At 42.1% G+C, this 17,451-nt stretch overlaps 2 protein-coding genes across 2 annotated transcripts in view; one reads left to right on the plus strand and one right to left on the minus strand.

Moving 5' to 3' along the window:
* LOC100076888 overlaps positions 1–8,133 on the minus strand; it is a 45,490-nt gene extending 37,357 nt beyond the window's left edge. The window contains exons 1-2 of the mRNA XM_007669299.3: positions 8,039–8,133; positions 1,526–1,699 (exon numbers count right to left, since the gene is read on the minus strand). Coding sequence (XP_007667489.2) covers positions 1,526–1,675 — 150 coding nt within the window. The 5' untranslated portion in view covers positions 1,676–1,699; positions 8,039–8,133. The remainder of the gene's footprint in view (positions 1–1,525; positions 1,700–8,038) is intronic.
* Positions 8,134–8,457: 324 nt separating this feature from the next.
* CDR2 (cerebellar degeneration related protein 2) overlaps positions 8,458–17,451 on the plus strand; it is a 29,558-nt gene continuing 20,564 nt past the window's right edge. The window contains exon 1 of the mRNA XM_001508185.6: positions 8,458–8,632. Within this exon, the coding sequence (XP_001508235.1) occupies positions 8,554–8,632 (79 nt within the window). The 5' untranslated portion in view covers positions 8,458–8,553. The remainder of the gene's footprint in view (positions 8,633–17,451) is intronic.

The raw sequence follows: 17,451 nt of genomic DNA on the forward strand, positions 1-17,451 counted from the left end.
TACTATGTGCAGAGCACTGTACTAAGCGCTTGGAATATACAATTTGGCAACAGATAGAGACAATCCCTGCCCAACAACGGTCTCACTGATCTGAGCAGCAGAATGAAGTAAGAACTGGACTGGGGAGAGACAAGAGGAGGGAGGACCTCTAGAGTCACTCTGTTACCAAATCCTGTCAGTTTTTCCCTCCACTATGCCAAAATTCTTCCCTTCCTCTCAATCCAAATAGCCACCACAGTGCACACACTAGTCAAATTCTGGGCCTGATTTCTGCAACAGTCTCCTTGCTGATCTCTCAGCTTCCCACCTCCCCCTCTCCAGTCCAGACTTCACTCTGCTGCCCAGATTATTTTTCAAAAGTATGGTTCTGCACACTTCTCCCCACTCTTCAAAAACCTCTAAAGGTTACCCTCTCTCTGCATCAAGCAGAGACTCCTGACCACGGCCGTGAAGGCATTCAATCCTCTTTCTCCTTATCAGCTTTCATTAACTCTGTTATACTGTATTCTCCCAAATGCTTTGCACACAGTAAGCACTTAATAAATATGTTTGATTGATCTTCTCTGCTTACACTCCAACTCATCTCAAGTTAACCTATTCACTGTGCCTCGTTCTTGTCTCTCCTAGAAGTGATCTCTTGTTCAAGCCCTTATTCTTATCTGGGCCACCCTCCCCCTTCAAATCCAGCAGACCACAGGTTTCCCATTTCTAATCTCCCCATCTTCTATTTCCCAACTGCCACTTTGGCACATCCTTGCCACCTAAGCATTCACAGCCTCCCCTAAGCACTTATGTACAATATCTTTACTTCCTCCCACCTGTAATTTACTTTACTGATTCCCCTGCTAGATAGTAAGCTTTTAAAGGCAGGGATCATGTCTAATTCTATTCTCTCCCAAGAGATTTAGTACAGCAGGAACTCAAACATCACTGACTGATTCTCCAACATTCAGTGAAAGTTGGTACCCTGAAAGTAAGCAGCTTGAGGATAGCTCATGGGAAGTTTTCCAAGGGGGGTTAAGAAAAAGGTTGCCAGACACAGGAATCATTACAGGCTACACTGGTTAACAAAGGAGCTAAGGAAAGTCAGGGCTTGCCTTGTGTATTCAGGAGAAGTAGTCTTAGTTATATCAGCCCTTGAGATGCTTAAAAAGCCAGAAAACCATAATCAGAGACATCTAGGAGTTACTGATTAACCAGGACAGTCCTGGGTTAAGAGCTGTGTGGACCACTTGCCTTTATCCTGAACTTCCCCATGGCATTTACAACAGATTTGTAATTACCAAAAGAATTACCAGTTATTGACCCTTTTGAATCTGTTTCCCCTCCCTTGACTCAGTTTACCTGGTGTGCATCAATAAACATCTACTAGGTTAGTGCTTATTTACACTAGCATTAAGAAGTCAGCATTTTGTACTTTGTTGACTTTCATTTCAGAGTTTCTCAATTAGGTGAGTTCCCAACCACTCATGTGGAAAACAGAAACCTTGTCCAAAGGCAGAAAACAATGCCTGTCCCCTCTTACCTGGGCTTGGTGAAAGGCAGCTTCTGAAATCTTGTATTGATTTAGGAAAAGCTTCACATAGTAGAAATTAAAGACCATATTCATCATTGCAGTCCCCAGGGTTGTCATAGAATATGCCAAAGCATTGGGGTGGATTCCTAGAAGCTTCATTTTCTAAACAGAGACTCTTCTTCCCTTAAATACAAGCCAAAATAAGAGAATCATTATGTTATAAGAAGCTGGAACAGTATGATAAAGACATGAAGAATGAGAAAAGTAATGTGTTGCATTCTTAGAACAGACATTTCATTTGGTATAACAACCAAAAAGAGGCAGAATTTCCTGAAGACCATTTTAAGAGTTTGATAGCTGTCCTTTGTTATGGTATCTGTTAAACCCTTAATATGTGCTAGGCACTTTACTAAATTCTGGGGTAGAGACAAGATAAACAGAATGGACACAATCCAGATCCCTCATAGGGTTCACAGTATTAAGGCCCATTTTAGAGATGAGGTAACTGAGGCACAGAGAAGTGCTTTAGGAGAAATTATATCCTACACCATATAATCAGATAATCTCTGGTCCCTGCCCCACATGAGGCCTAGAGTCTTCGGGGGAGGGAGAACAGGTATATAATCTGCAGGATTAGACTCCAGACCTTCTGACTTCCAGTCCTGTTCTCTTTCCACTGGGCCTCACAGCTTCTCTAGTGTTCCAAACATTAGGGATGGGGCTTCTCCCCATTGCTAGCAGGCAGGAAACGTGAGCCAGAGGTACTGAGGTCTCAGTCTCTGCCCTGCAAACCTTGGAGTTCCTGTGGCTGGACCTGTGGACCAAAAGAGCACAGGACTGAGAGACAGGAGACCTGGGTTCTAATCATGGCTCTTTTGGTCTCCTGCACTGTACTCTTCCGAGTGCTTAGTACAGTTACTGGTAAGCACTTGGTAAGCACTTAAATACCAATGATGGATGGGGAAAGGAGTGGAAGCAAACTGTCTTTAAAAGATGAAAGGTGATAGACTAGAGGTGCAGGTAGGTAGATTTAGCAAGCAGGTGGAAGATCGGAAAGCTGGGAAAGAGGAAAGTGAGGAGGGGATTGCTGGACAGTAGGAAGGCAAATCAGGGATTTGGGGAAGCTCACACCTGGTAGTTTCCATTAAGTTAGTAGTAGTTACTATTAAAAGTAGTTAGAGCCATCATCAGGTACACTCAAATAATGTTTGAGATGTAAACATGGACATGTGTTTACTACTGTTGCCTAAAACAACTTTAAGATCTCTACAACTGTGTGACAGACAGCATGTTATATTGATATAGTGAAGGATATAGCCATTCTTATTCTTATTTGTGGATACATAAATGTTTTGATACAAATTCCTTTTTATTTTCCAGCTTATCCTTACTTCCTTCAGAATCAAACTGAAAATCCCCATCCACTAATAATACTGTCATCAAACTCTCTTTCGGTCATTTTACTTTGGCATTAAGGCACAAGAGAACAAGTCCTGCATATTGTTTAATGAGGACAAGGGTACTCTATAGCTGGATCTTTTCTGAAGGTCTCAGAAGTAGCAAGATAGAATAATGACCACACTGAGTTGTTGAACTGAATATGGGTGAATTAATTATTAGATGAACATCCAAGAGCAACACTAAAGCCAATGTGATCTCTATAAATGAATAAAAAGTCTTGAAAGAAAAGAGAGTGCTCTAACAGGCTTTACCGACATCCACCTCCATCTCAAAAGAGGAAAAAAAAGCCTTTTACTCTAATTTCACTCTATCCATCACTTTAAAACTGGAAGGAATACTCTATTTTAGAAAGAATCTTTCTAAATGTAAGTTGATATTTATCACTAAGTTGATATTTGCCAAGGAGAAAATGGTGAGAGCTTTCAGTCTTGCACAATGGACAGGTTTGCAGTAGATCAGTGACTGTGGAAGATGAGCTTCTGGACACTCGATGCATTTCTGCAGTTCAGCTTTCATAAATCATCATTAGAACTTCCCAAATCCTGTCATCTCTTTTTCAAAAGGACTATTTGTGGTGACTTATTTTGAAATTATCTTAGCTCATCTTATTTTTGTTCAGGTCTAATATTTTTGCCAGAACTCTTAGGTTAACAGGGGTCATAAAAAGCGATAGAATCTAGTCTCACATTACCATTAACAGTAAAAAGTGGATGACCAGTGAATTTGGTCCTTTATATTATCAGGCCCTAGATAAAGAGGATTTAGTGGCATACAATACCTTTTTTAAAAAGGAAATTTATGTTTTCACAAATACAATATTTCAAAAGAAAACCAATTGTTGTTCTAAACTATTTACTACAAACTTCTCCCATCCAGTTTGGAATAATATGACAGCAACCATATCAGTCTGCAAAAATACATAATTCAATCAATAATATTTATTGAACATTCCTTGTGAGCAGATCACTGTATTAAGCATTAAACACTGTACTAACCCTTTGGCACTGTATTTTTTTATTGGACTGTGCTTTTTTTTCCTTTTTGAGTCTCTAAAAAAATATTTTTCTCTTATTGCCCCTCAACTCAAAAAAGTTACCTTCTATTTCCTATAGAGACTTGTAATTGCTAAAATTTTGTTGACCAAGTCACAGTGCACATAGTCAAGCCTGATCAACACAATGCAAGTTTGGGGTTAGGTAAGCACCCGTATTTTAGACATCAATATTCTTTTTATTATAATAAATTTAGCAGCATCACACACCATTTTGTACTATGTTAAACACTGGCATAGATGCAAAATCAGATTAGACACAGTCCCTGTCCCACACAGGGTTCACAATTATCCTCCATTATTCCAGAATTTCAGGCCAAGTTATTGTTTGGGCCCGATACTCTAACTATATCAAATTTCCTCTAATTTCTGGCCATCAGTAAGGACGGCAAGTGATGGCACTGCATGGAAGCAGAGATATTTGCCATTTGAAATCAGTGTAGCCAATTTTACATGATTTGGGGACTGATTAACCAGCCCTTTTCCTGTTTTCACCCTCCCCTTGTCTGTTTGGCTACTATTTACTGACTCCTGGCTATAAGGGCCATGATAGAAAGAGAAAGAGAGAGAGAGAGGCAATCAAACAAGTCCTCCAGCTTTGTTTCTTGTTTGCAACCCTGGGAAACGACTGAGTAGGACAGATTAAACTGAGTGTTTGGATTCCCTCTGAATGCAAACTGTCCATACTCCCTCATTTACCCCTCTAGACTGTAAACTCCTTACGGGCAAGGGAACTAGTCTGTAATTCAGTCGCACAGTATTCTCCCAACAAATTAGTACAGTGCTCTGTACATATAGAGCGCTCAATAAATACCACTGATTCCCTCCCTTCCTGCTTCCCAGTCCCGCCTCTTTGCATGGATTATTGAGACAGCTGCAATGCACACAGGTATCCACCCTGCAGCAGTTGCCAAAAATGTAAGCCTAACGTGAAATGGAAAAGCCCCAGGGAGTATTTGCATTCCCAAAGCCGTGTGTGAGCTCCCATATCGTCAGGGATGAAGGGAGCCCGGGATGTGGGGGGAGGAAAGCTGGCACAGGTGAGGGCAGGTGGGATGCAAACAAGAATACTGTGAGGCCCATAGGGGACAGGAACTGTGTCCAGTCCAATTTGCTTGTCTCCACCCCAGCGGTTAGTACAGTGCCCGACATATAGTAAGTGCTTAACAAATACCACTATTATTAATATCTCGCTGTAGCAGAGGTGGGATACGGACAAGAATAATGTGAGCCCACGTGGAACAGGGACTGTGTCCAACCCAATTTGCTTGTATCCACCCCAGCGTTTAGTACAGTGTCTGGCACATAGTAAATGCTTAACAAATACCATTATCATTAATATTAGCACATAGTAAGCACTTAAATACCATTATTACTATTATTATTAATACCTCACTGTGGTGCAGGTGAGAGTGCAGACAAGAATACTGTGAGCCCAAGTGAGGCAGGGATTGTGTCCAACCCAATTTGCTTGTCACCATCCCAGCGCTTAGAACAGTGCCTGGCACACAGTAAGAGCTTAACAAATACCATTATCATTAATACCTCGCTGGTGCAGACAAGAATATTTGTAAGCCCACTTGAGGCAGGGATTGTGTCCTACCCCATTTGCTTGTCTCCACCCCAGAGCTTAGAACACTACCTGCCACATAGTAGGTGTTTAACAAATATTATTATTATTAATACCTCGTGGGGCACAGGTGGGAGTGCAACAAGAATACCTGTGAGCCCACATGAGGCAGGGACTGTGTCCAACCCAATTTGCTTATCTCTATCCCAGCACTTAGAACAGTACCTGGCACACAGTAAGCACTTAACAAATACCATTATCATTAACACCTCGCTGGTGCAGACAAGAATACTTGTGAGCCCACCTGAGGCAGGGATTGTGTCCTACCCCATTTGCTTGTCTCCACTCCAGCACTTAGAAGAGTACCAGGCACATAGTAGGCACTTAATACTATTATTATTATTATTATTATTATTATTACCATGCTGTGGCACAGGTGGGAGTGCAGACAGGGATTGTGTCCAACCCAGTTTGCTTGTCTCCACCCCAGAGCTTAGAACAGTAGCTGGCACATAGTAGGTGTTTAACAAATATTATTATTATTAATACCTCGCTGTGGCACAGGTGGGAGTGAGGACAAGAATACTTGTGAGCCCATGTGAGGCAGGGGTTGTATCCAACTCAATTTGCTTGTCTCTATCCCAGCGCTTAGAACAGTACCTGGCACATAGAAGGCGCTTAACAAATACTATTATTAATACCTCACTGTGGCACAACTCAGAGTGTGGACAAGAATACCTGTGAGCCCACGTGAGGCAGGGACTGTGTCCAACCCAATTTGCTTGTTTCTATCCCAGCGCTTAGAACAGTACCTGGCACACAGTAAGCGCTTAACAAATACTATTATCATTAACACCTCGCTGGTGCAGACAAGAATATTTGTGAGCACACGTGAGGCAGGGATTGTGTCCTACCCCATTTGCTTGTCTCCACTCCAGCGCTTAGAAGAGTACCAGGCACATAGTAGGCACTTAATACTATTATCATTATTATCATTATTAATACCACGCTGTGGCACAGGTGGGAGTGCGGACAGGGATTGTGTCCAACCCAGTTTGCTTGTCTCCACCCCAGAGCTTAGAACAGTAGCTGGCACATAGTAGGTGTTTAACAAATATTATTATTATTAATACCTCGCTGTGGCACAGGTGGGAGTGAGGACAAGAATACTTGTGAGCCCACGTGAGGCAGGGACTATGTCCAACCCAATTTGCTTGTCTCTATCCCAGCGCTTAGAACAGTACCTGGCACACAGTAAGCACTTAACAAATACCATTATCATTAACACCTCGCTGGTGCAGACAAGAATATTTGTGAGCACACGTGAGGCAGGGATTGTGTCCTACCCCATTTGCTTGTCTCCACTCCAGCGCTTAGAAGAGGACCAGGCACATAGTAGGCACTTAATACTATTATCATTATTATCATTATTAATACCACGCTGTGGCACAGGTGGGAGTGCGGACAGGGATTGTGTCCAACCCAGTTTGCTTGTCTCCACCCCAGAGCTTAGAACAGTAGCTGGCACATAGTAGGTGTTTAACAAATATTATTATTACTAATACCTCGCTGTGGCACAGGTGGGAGTGAGGACAAGAATACTTGTGAGCCCATGTGAGGCAGGGGTTATATCCAACTCAATTTGCTTGTCTCTATCCCAGCGCTTAGAACAGTACCTGGCACATAGAAGGCGCTTAACAAATACTATTATTAATACCTCACTGTGGCACAACTGGGAGTGCGGACAAGAATACCTGTGAGCCCACGTGAGGCAGGGATTGTGTCCTACCCTATTTGCTTGTCACCCCCCCAGCGCTTAGAACAGTGCCTGGCACACAGTAAGCGCTTAACAAATACCATTATCATTAATACCTCGCTGGTGCAGACAAGAATACTTGTGAGCCCACCTGAGGCAGGGATTGTGTCCAACCCCATTTGCATGTCACCACCCCAGCGCTTAGAACAGTGCCTGGCACACAGTAAGCGCTTAACAAATACCATTATCATTAACACCTCGCTGGTGCAGACAAGAATACTTGTGAGTCCACGTGAGGCAGGGATTGTGTCCTACCCTATTTGCTTGTCACCACCCCAGCGCTTAGAACAGTGCCTGGCACACAGTAAGCGCTTAACAAATACCATTATCATTAATACCTCGCTGGTGCAGACAAGAATACTTGTGAGCCCACCTGAGGCAGGGATTGTGTCCAACCCCATTTGCATGTCACCACCCCAGCGCTTAGAACAGTGCCTGGCACACAGTAAGCGCTTAACAAATACCATTATCATTAACACCTCGCTGGTGCAGACAAGAATACTCGTGAGCCCACCTGAGGCAGGGATTGTGTCCTACCCCATTTGCTTGTCACCACCCCAGCGCTTAGAAGTGCCTGGCACCTAGTGGGCGCTTAACAGATGCTATTATGATGATTATTAATACCTGGCTGCGGACAAGAAGGCCTGGCCTCGCACCCCACCGTACACCTCTCTCTCGTTCAGCTCATCCCTGGCCCGCCGCTGGCAGGGGCGGAGACCGCCCCCCCCCCTCCCTCGGCACGGCTGCAAAGACAGAAAAGGGACCGACGGCGCATGCGTCCACTTCTGTCCCGCCGCTAGGGGGAGCCCCGGCTTTGACTCTCCCCGCCCACCCGCAACTTCGCGCTCATTCATTGGTCGCGCCCTACCCGGGATGGGCGGGAAAAGGGCCGGCGAGCGCCGTGATTGGCCGGGGTTCCCGCCCTTCGATAAAGCCGCGGGCGGGGATTGGCGGAGAGGCGGCCGGGTTTCAAGGGAGCGGGGAGTGCCACGTTGGGGCTGCCGCGGCGCCCGGGGAGCGAGCGGGGAGCGGCCAGCGCCGTCCCGGCTCCGGCTCCGGCTCCCTGCCGGGCGGCGGCCGCGAGGGTAGCGGACGAGGGCGAAGGCGGGGAGCCGCTGCCCCGGGAGGAGCCCGCCGCGATGCTGGCCGACAGCCTGGTGGAGGAGTTCGAGCTGCGCGAGGAGGAGCCGTGGTACGATCAGCAGGACCTGCAGGAAGGTGAGCGGGAAGCGACCGCCGCCTCCCTCCTTCGGACGGGACGGAGGGAGCGATGAGAAGGAAGGGGAATGTGGGCGGGGCGGGAGCCGCCTCCTGCTCCCGGGACGCCGGGATGGTGAGGATGATGATTTCCTTCTTTCTTCCCCCTCGGGAGAGCTCCGTCGGGTGTGGCCGGCTCGCTGTCGATCGGGAGGGGAGGCTGCGGAGCTGGAGCCCCCTTCACCCACCGTCGATGATTGCCTTTACGTTGCCTTCAATCTTTGTTTTTTTTAAAAAAAAGTCAGCAAATCTTTTTTTTTTTTAAAGCCAACCAATTTTTTTTTTAAAAAGTCAGCAAATCTTTTTTTTTAAAGCCAACCAATTTTTTTTTTTTTAAAAAGTCAGCAAATCTTTTTTTTTAAAGCCAACCAATTTTTTTTAAAAAAAGTCAGCAAATCTTTTTTTTTTAAAGCCAATCAATTTTTTTTTAAAAAGTCAGCAAATCTTTTTTTTAAAGCCAACCAATTTTTTTTAAAAAAAAGTCAGCAAATCTTTTTTTTAAAGCCAACCAATTTTTTTTTAAAAAAAGTCAGCAAATCTTTTTTTTTAAAGCCAACCAATTTTTTTTTAAAAAAAGTCAGCAAATCTTTTTTTTTAAAGCCAACCAATTTTTTTTTAAAAAAAGTCAGCAAATCTTTTTTTTAAAGCCAACCAATTTTTTTTTAAAAAGTCAGCAAATCTTTTTTTTAAAAGCCAATTTTTTAAAGCCAACCAATTTTTTTTTAAAAAAGTCAGCAAATCTTTCTCCCCACCACCCCAGAGGATTTTTAAAACAAGTCTTAGCAATGGGGAGAAAAGCCTAAGGCACATACTTAAAGCCACCAATTCAGCCTATAACCGTCTTAGACATTTTATTATAGACTGCCAGCCCGTTGTTGGGCAGCGATTGTCTCTGAATCCCCCCGCCCCAATTTAGAATTGCTTCATTATGATGTTTAAATGGGGTAGGAGAATTGCACATTCCAAGCGCTTAGTACATTCATTCATTCAATAGCATTTATTGAGCGCTTACTGTGTGCAGAGCACTGGACTACGCGCTTGGAATGGACAAATCGGTTACAGATATTCATTCACTCAATCAATAGTATTTATTGAGCGCTTACTGTGTGCAGAGCACTGGACTAAGCGCTTGGAATGGACAAATCGGTTACAGATATTCAATCAATAGTATTTATTGAGCGCTTACTGTGTGCAGAGCACTGGACTAAGCGCTTGGAATATACAAATCGGTTACAGATATTCAATCAATAGCATTTATTGAGCGCGTACTGTGTGCAGAGCACTGGACTAAGCGCTTGGAATGGACAAATCGGTTACAGATATTCATTCAATCAATAGTATTTATTGAGCGCTTACTGTGTGCAGAGCACTGGACTAAGCGCTTGGAATGGACAAATCGGTAACAGATAGAGACAGTCCCTGCCCTTTGACGGGTTTATAGTCTGATCGGGGGAGACAGACAAAAACAATAGCAATAAATAGTACAGTGCTCTGCACATAGTAGATTGTCTCAGTCTGTTGCCCAGTTGTCCATTTCCAGCCTTTAATGCAGCGCTCTGCAGCTAGTGAGCGCTCAGTAAATACGGTTGAATGAATGTAGTTTCTCCGTATGAGGTGACCCTTCCCAAATGAGGCTGCACACAATAAACATCCGAAATCAATGATCTAAACCACAGCAGTGCCTTAATAATAATGGCAGATCTAAACCACAACAGTCTCTTAAGAATAATGGCATTTGTTAAGCGCTTACTATGTGCAAAGCACTGTTCTAAGCGCTGGGGAGGATGCAAAGTGCTCAGGTTGTCCCACATGGGGCTCACAGTCTTCATCCCCATTTTACAGAGGAGGGAACTGAGGTGCAGAGAAGCGAAGTGACTTGCCCAAAGTCACACAGCTGACAAATGGCGGAGGCGGGATTAGAATCCACGACCTCTGACTCCCAAACCCGGGCTCTGTCCACTGCTTCTCTTGGGAGGCTTTCCACCGCCCCTCCAGGAACAGGGATTTCCCCCCAAACAACACCTTTTTCTGTTACTGTTGGGACTCCCCCAAGCTCCATACCGTTTGTTTGCCTCTTTCTATGCAGTCTTATTCCTCCTCTTCCAGTAATCTGGTTAAAATGCCGTTTTAAATGCTTAAAGGAAATTAAAATAACCGTTTGGTGTATAATCCCTTTTACTTGGAAAGCTCAAATGTGTTCAGCTGTTTGGAAGGCTAACCAGATTTCTTTCTTCCTTTACTCCTTCTATCTCGATCCTCCCACATTTAAACCCAGAGAAATTACTTTGGAATAATTTGAACCCCCCCCCATTTAGAATTACTTCATTATGATTTTTAAATGGGGTAGGAAAATTGTACATTCCAAGCGCTTAGTACAGTGCTCTGCACATAGTAAGCGCTCAATAAATAGGATTGAGTGAATGAAATGAACCGTTTAATACTATTAGGCTTATTTTCCGGAATTAAAGGATGGGAATTCATATGACATTTTGGGTGGTTTTGAATGAGTCAGTGATTGAAAACCTTTCATTCGTTATCGGAATCTGTAAGAAAACCTTGCCATTGATTATGTAAAAACGATCAAATATTTTTGAAATAGAAGGAATAAGCTGCTTTGATCGGGTTTAGGAATTTTGAGCATTTCAAATTTAGAGAAAACAGTTCACATCTCTTCTTTGAGAAGAGAACATCCAAACTAGAATGCCTTGAAGAGTTTTGTCACCATAGTCGTTTCCCACCATTTAATCAGTGATAAAGATTGAGCAAAATTGTTGTGTGCTTCAAGTTAGTAATAACTGCAATATCTTACTACAAAATTGTTTACACCCCAAACACATTTGACATTGTTTTATCACTTAGCCCATGAAGCTGTTAGTCACATTATAGGTTTTCCACTAAATTGATATGCTCAGTAGGCTCAATAAGAACACCCTTAAGGAAAAAAAAAAGGTTTTTTACAAGAAATAGCCTATGATCAGAGGCCAACACTTTTTTTGATTCATAAAGACAACACGATTAGCCTTTGTATGTTGCACTTTGATTACATGCAGATATCTGTTTACTCAGTACATAAGTGCTCTGTCATGCCCTTCCATGTGTGTATGAGAGATAGAGTTTAGGATGATTAATAATTGATAATGGTACTATGGGCTTGGTTTTCTGTCCTGTAATATAAAAGCAACTCGTATCATGGTGAATTTTCTGTGCCCATTTAGTCCAAAACTAGTGTGAGAGTGATAGGTACCTCAGAGATAGGGGATGCAATTTCCCTATTCATAAATTGCAAAATAAAAGCTCTATAAAAGATGGAAATGTGGAGTAAGTGTTAGGTAGTGTCTTTGCCCCAGGATCACTAAATGGTAATAAGCTTGTGCTGTTAAGAATTTCTCTTGTGATTTTTCAATTCTTTTGATGGAGTGTTACAGAATCCCCTCAGCACTGTACTCGTCTGCTCAACTGTATATATTTTCATTACCCTATTTTGTTAATGAAATGTACATCGCCTTGATTCTATTTAGTTGCCATTGTTTTTACGAGATGTTCTTCCCCTTGACTCTATTTATTGCCATTGTTCTTGTCTGTCCCCCCCATTAGACTGTAAGCCCATCAAACGGCAGGGACTGTCTCTATCTGTTGCCGACTTGTTCATTCCAAGCGCTTAGTACTGTGCTGTGCACATAGCGCTCAGTAAATACTATTGAATGAATGAAAAGTCTGTAGATATATTAGAGTGTGTGAGTAGAGTGAAAATGGGCAAGTGTCTCTTAGCTGATTGAACAGTTCCTGTAGAGTTCCTTCATTGCCAGACAGTATTGCTCAGCAAATTGGTTAGAAAGGGAAGGAAGCAACATTGCCTTAAATCTTTGATTTAAAAAAAAAAAGTCAGCAAATCTTTCTCCCCACCACCCCAGAGCATTTCTCTAAACTTCTTAGCAATGGAGAGAAAATCATAAGGCAATACTTAAAGCAACAAAATGTATTTCCTATAACTGTCTGACATTTTATTATAGTATTTGTTAGCTGCTGTCAGTCAATTGTATTTATTGAGCTCTTACTGTGTGCAGAGCACTGTAGTAAGCGCTGGGGTAGATACAAGCTAGTCAGATTGGACACAGTCCATATCCCTCTTGGGGCTCACAGTCTTAATCCCCATTTTACAGATGAGGTAACTGAGGCACAGAGAAGTTAAGTGACCTACCCATGGTCACAGAGCAGACAAGTGGAGGAACCGGGATTAGAACCCAAGCAGCGTGGCTCAGTGGAAAGAGCACGGGTTTAAGGGTCAGAGGTCATGGGTTCTAATCCAGGCTCCGCCACCTGTCAGTTGTGTGATTTTGGGCAAGTCACTTAACGTCTTGGTGCCTCAGTTACCTCATCTGTAAAATGGGGATTAAGACTGTGAGCCTCACAAGGGACAACCTGATTACCCTGTATCTACCCCAGCGCTTAAAACAGTCCTTGGCACATAGTAAACGCTTAACAAATACCAACATTATTATTATTATTATTAGATAATCAGTTTTCCAATAAGGCCTGGCCATAGTGTATTTATTAAAAATAATGAAATCCCCTAACCTCAGAAACAGAGACATCAGTCTGCAACATCATCCCTCATTAGAGTCATAGTGTTGGTCAAAGAGGCTTTTTTTTCCGTGTGGCTGCCTGCAAGCATAGAAATGAGATGCTCCGCTTTCAGATGAATGCTTTGATGCAGGGTTCTGTCTTTTGTCAGTGGGCTAAGTAGAGTGGTAAGAATACTGACAGTGATCTGTTTGAGTAAGAGCCTTTCTGGAACTGGAGCCTTCTATACTGGTTAATGATGGCTTTCCCTTTGAAATGTGCCTTTCAGAACAAGGCTTTAGTGCTCTGGATTTTCGTGTCGGAGCAGCGGCCAAGATACCTAGGCTATTGTGCAAGCTCAGAATAAGAATCCAAGTTTCAGCAGTACCGAGTTAGAGAACTAAATCTCCACCTGTATTGACTAGCGTACCTACGGTTCATTCCTATATAAGATTTCTATCTAGGACTTTGCCCTAAGATGAAAATATAGGTCTAGTTTTGTTGAAGGTCTTGTTTGCTGAATCACTGTATTAGGTGAGTCAGTAAAACTAACAGCAAGATTTTTCCAAATGTTTATGTTGGGTTTTTTCTTTCTTTCCCAATTATAGTAATGCCGGCAGCGGGAGTTGCACCAAGTGACGTCTGTTTTACTTTACAAGTGGAAAGCTTTCAGTTCTCACATTTGAGCAACAGAGCTAGAATGCTGGCTGATGTACAGTCAGAGAAGCAGCGTGGCTCCGTGGCAAGAGCCTGGGCTTGGGAGTCAGGGGTCGTGGGTTCTAATCCCAACTCCGCCACTTGTCTGCTGTGTGACCTTGGGCAAGTCACTTAACTTCTCTGGGCCTCAGTGACCTCATCTGGAAAAATGGGGATTAAAAAATGTGAGCCCCACGTGGGACAATCTGATTACCCTGTATATCCCCCATCTCTTAGAACAGTGTTCTGCACGTAGTAAGTCCTTAACAAATACCATTATTAGAGAAGCAGCGTGGCTCAGGAGAAAGAGCCCGGGCTTGGGAGTCAGAGGTCATGGGTTCTAATCTCCTCTCCGCCACTTGCCAGCTGTGTGGCTTTGGGTAAGTCACTTCACTTCTCTGTGCTTCAGTTACCTCATCTGGAAAATGGGGATTAAAACTGTGAGCCCCACATGGGACAACTTGATCACCTTGTATCCCCCCAGCGCTTAGAACAGTGCTTTGCACATAGTAAGCGCTTAACAAATACCACCATTATTATTACAAGTATTATATTTTTTCATCAATGAGCTAACTGAAGGGACTCTTTGGTGTTCCCTTTTAATGTAAGAAGTATAACAATGGTGGGCTTTAAACAACTTCATAATCTCTTGCTGAAAAGTTATTTTACAGTAAAATGTATTTTGGGATCTCACCAGCCCATTGCTATTTATTTTTGGATGTCTTATCTCTCTGTTTGCAGAATGAGGGTAGAGATGTTTGTGTGTAAGAGAGATAACTAGGGACAGAGCGGAACAGTAGAGCTGTGCAGGATGGAAAGCCCTAGGGAGAAAAGTTTAACATTGGTGATTTGTGAAATACAGGGTTTTCACAAACATAAAAACATCACTACTTTGCTAATTCTTCCTTTCTAATCCTTGTTGTGTGGTGAGTTTCAGGCAGGGTAGGTACAGAAAACCTCATTGTTGGGTTAATGGTAGTTATGATATTTACTGAGCACCTACTGAATATCATGAGCTCTACCAAGAACTTGGGATAAACAGGAGAAGGTAAGACACAAGCCTAGTAACTAGCCATTCTCCTTTCAGAATGTGACTACTTTTCACCTTTACAGTAATTGAAATGTAAATCAAGGTGGTGGTAGTAATAGGAATAGTATTTATTGAGTGCTTACTGAGTGGTTAACAGACACTTCATATCCCCATGTCCCCATGTTTCCTTCAGTCTCATTATTGAAAACTTTCTTGGGCCAATTGCCAGTTTCTGGTCTCGTAAAAAAAAGGATGCCAACAACCACCTTTTGGTTCAGCAAGTCAGACCTTAAGAGGAAAACAACGACTTTTTTGTGCAAAACTTTACATGAACTAACAAATGCACTCATTTCCTGCTTCAAAGGGTGATTCTATATGGATGGAATGGGGGGGGGAGGGTGCACTTCATCCAGAGAATATGCATTGGAATGGGATTTATTCTATTCCGAATTTGCTGCAAGACCATATATCATGTGACAGTAATAATCAGGAACCTTGCATAACTAGAAATGTAGCTTGTGATAAGCACATAGCTTAGGTACTGTTTTATTTGCTTTTAATGTTGAAGTTTTTTGTAACTTTCACCATTTGTGAAAACAGGCAAGTTTGTTTAAAACATACCTGGTTGCTAAATATTGTAGTCAATCCCGTAATTTAGACCAGTACTTGGGTGATCTTAATTTCAGTATAGAGATGTGGTTCTGGGAAAGATTGGATTCGAGTTTTGGTGGTCAATTTAGAAAATCTTTGCTTCTGCCTCTGGCCATTCACAGTGGAGAGGCCTATGTATTGTGTTACAAACAGGCAGAGAGACAGGAAGGAGGGGTTTTTAAGGAATGCTTAAGAAATGCTGTCAGGCTGTAGCTTCAATATGTATGTGGGGGTATCTGTGTGGGTTTATGCATGCAAGCTACCCACTATTCCTTTTCTGAAACATCTTTTGTCAAAGGAACTTAGAGAATTTAACAAGCACTGTTAGGTGGCAAGTAGTGATGGAGAAACAGTTATATAAACTTTCCTGAGGTTACTGAGTCACTAGCAAAAAAAAATAATCAAATTCTTGATTCCAAATTCATTACTTCATCCACAAAAGCTGAGGGTAAAGTTATGTAAGTAAGCCTGTAGATTTGACTTCAAACAAAGCGGTGTTAAGTAGACATCCTTTATGCTAAAGGATTGTTTGCCTTTCCTTAGATGAAAAATAATATAAAGTATGGTAATAAAGTAAAGGACAGGGAGCCAAGTGTTAATTATGGCTTCAGTCTCTGCTTTGCCCCTGACTCATTCTGTGACCATAGGCAAGTAAATTTACCTCCCTGAATCTGTTTCCTCTCCTAAAAAAAACAAAAACACTTCACTCCTAATTCTCTCACAGGGATACTTTGATATAGATCTCTTACGTGCTTTGAGATTTTTTTAAAAGAAGGGGTCTGTGTGAACACATTATGTAGTACCTCCTCCAAGGACTCATCCCCAATTAATTTCAACATTTCCATGTTGCATCTACCCAAAAGCTAACTTTAGCACTAAATAAAGGACTCCTTAGCACAATTTAACACAGTCAGTTCCACCAAAGTGTGTTTTAATTATGGGTTTTGGCAAGAGTACTATTGATGAGTCAGGGAATGTTCTTTCAACAAAGTGTCAGAAGAAATGATTTTATACATGACCATGGCGAGAAAGGTACAATATCACTTCTCCTTAACATGAGGTTCTTTAAGAACACAACCCCTTTTTAGAGGGGAATTGGTCATAGATCAATTCACATCTCTTTCATTTATTCATCCACTAATCTTTCCTTTCTCCCACCACTATCAGTCATAGCTCTGTTCTCTCTCTTGCTCTCACTATTTGTAATTTATCCACCTGACTCCCACTTCAAATTTTGCTTCTATCGTACACTACTGAGTGCGTAGTAGTGCTCAGTATGTGCTATTAATTGACTAATACAGTATTTAGGAAATGAATCATTTTAGAATGTATTTTGTTGTAATTCAAATATGTAGTTGGAAGTTCTTCGAGTTCACTCTTCAATTAACTTGCTATAGCTCTCTGATTTGGCATTAAAATTAACTTTTAATAGGTTAACTAAATAAAAGCGGTCATAGTAGTAGCAGTATTTATTTTGCCTACTTGACATGGTGCCCTGCACTTAGAAGTACAGACTAGTGAAGTGACACACATCCTGTCCTTAATGATCTCCATTGTCTCCAGTGGAAGACAAACATCTTGGCAATTAGTGATCAAAATAAAAAAGAGGCTACAGATATTAACTGCTCTAGCAATGTATGGTAATCTAGACTACTGCATGTTATCTCTGTGCAGGTATAGAGAAGAAAAATCTGTTCATAGTGAGGAAATGAGAAAAATATGGAAATGTCAGAAAAAGAATCATTACATCTCTCACTCTGAAATATGGAGCTGTGATTTGAGGGAAGTGTAAACTACTAACAAATTTGTAAATACTCCAAGAACAGCAACTACCTATTTTTCT

Source organism: Ornithorhynchus anatinus, chromosome 2, assembly GCF_004115215.2.
Source record: "Ornithorhynchus anatinus isolate Pmale09 chromosome 2, mOrnAna1.pri.v4, whole genome shotgun sequence".
Lineage (NCBI taxonomy): Eukaryota > Metazoa > Chordata > Mammalia > Monotremata > Ornithorhynchidae > Ornithorhynchus > Ornithorhynchus anatinus.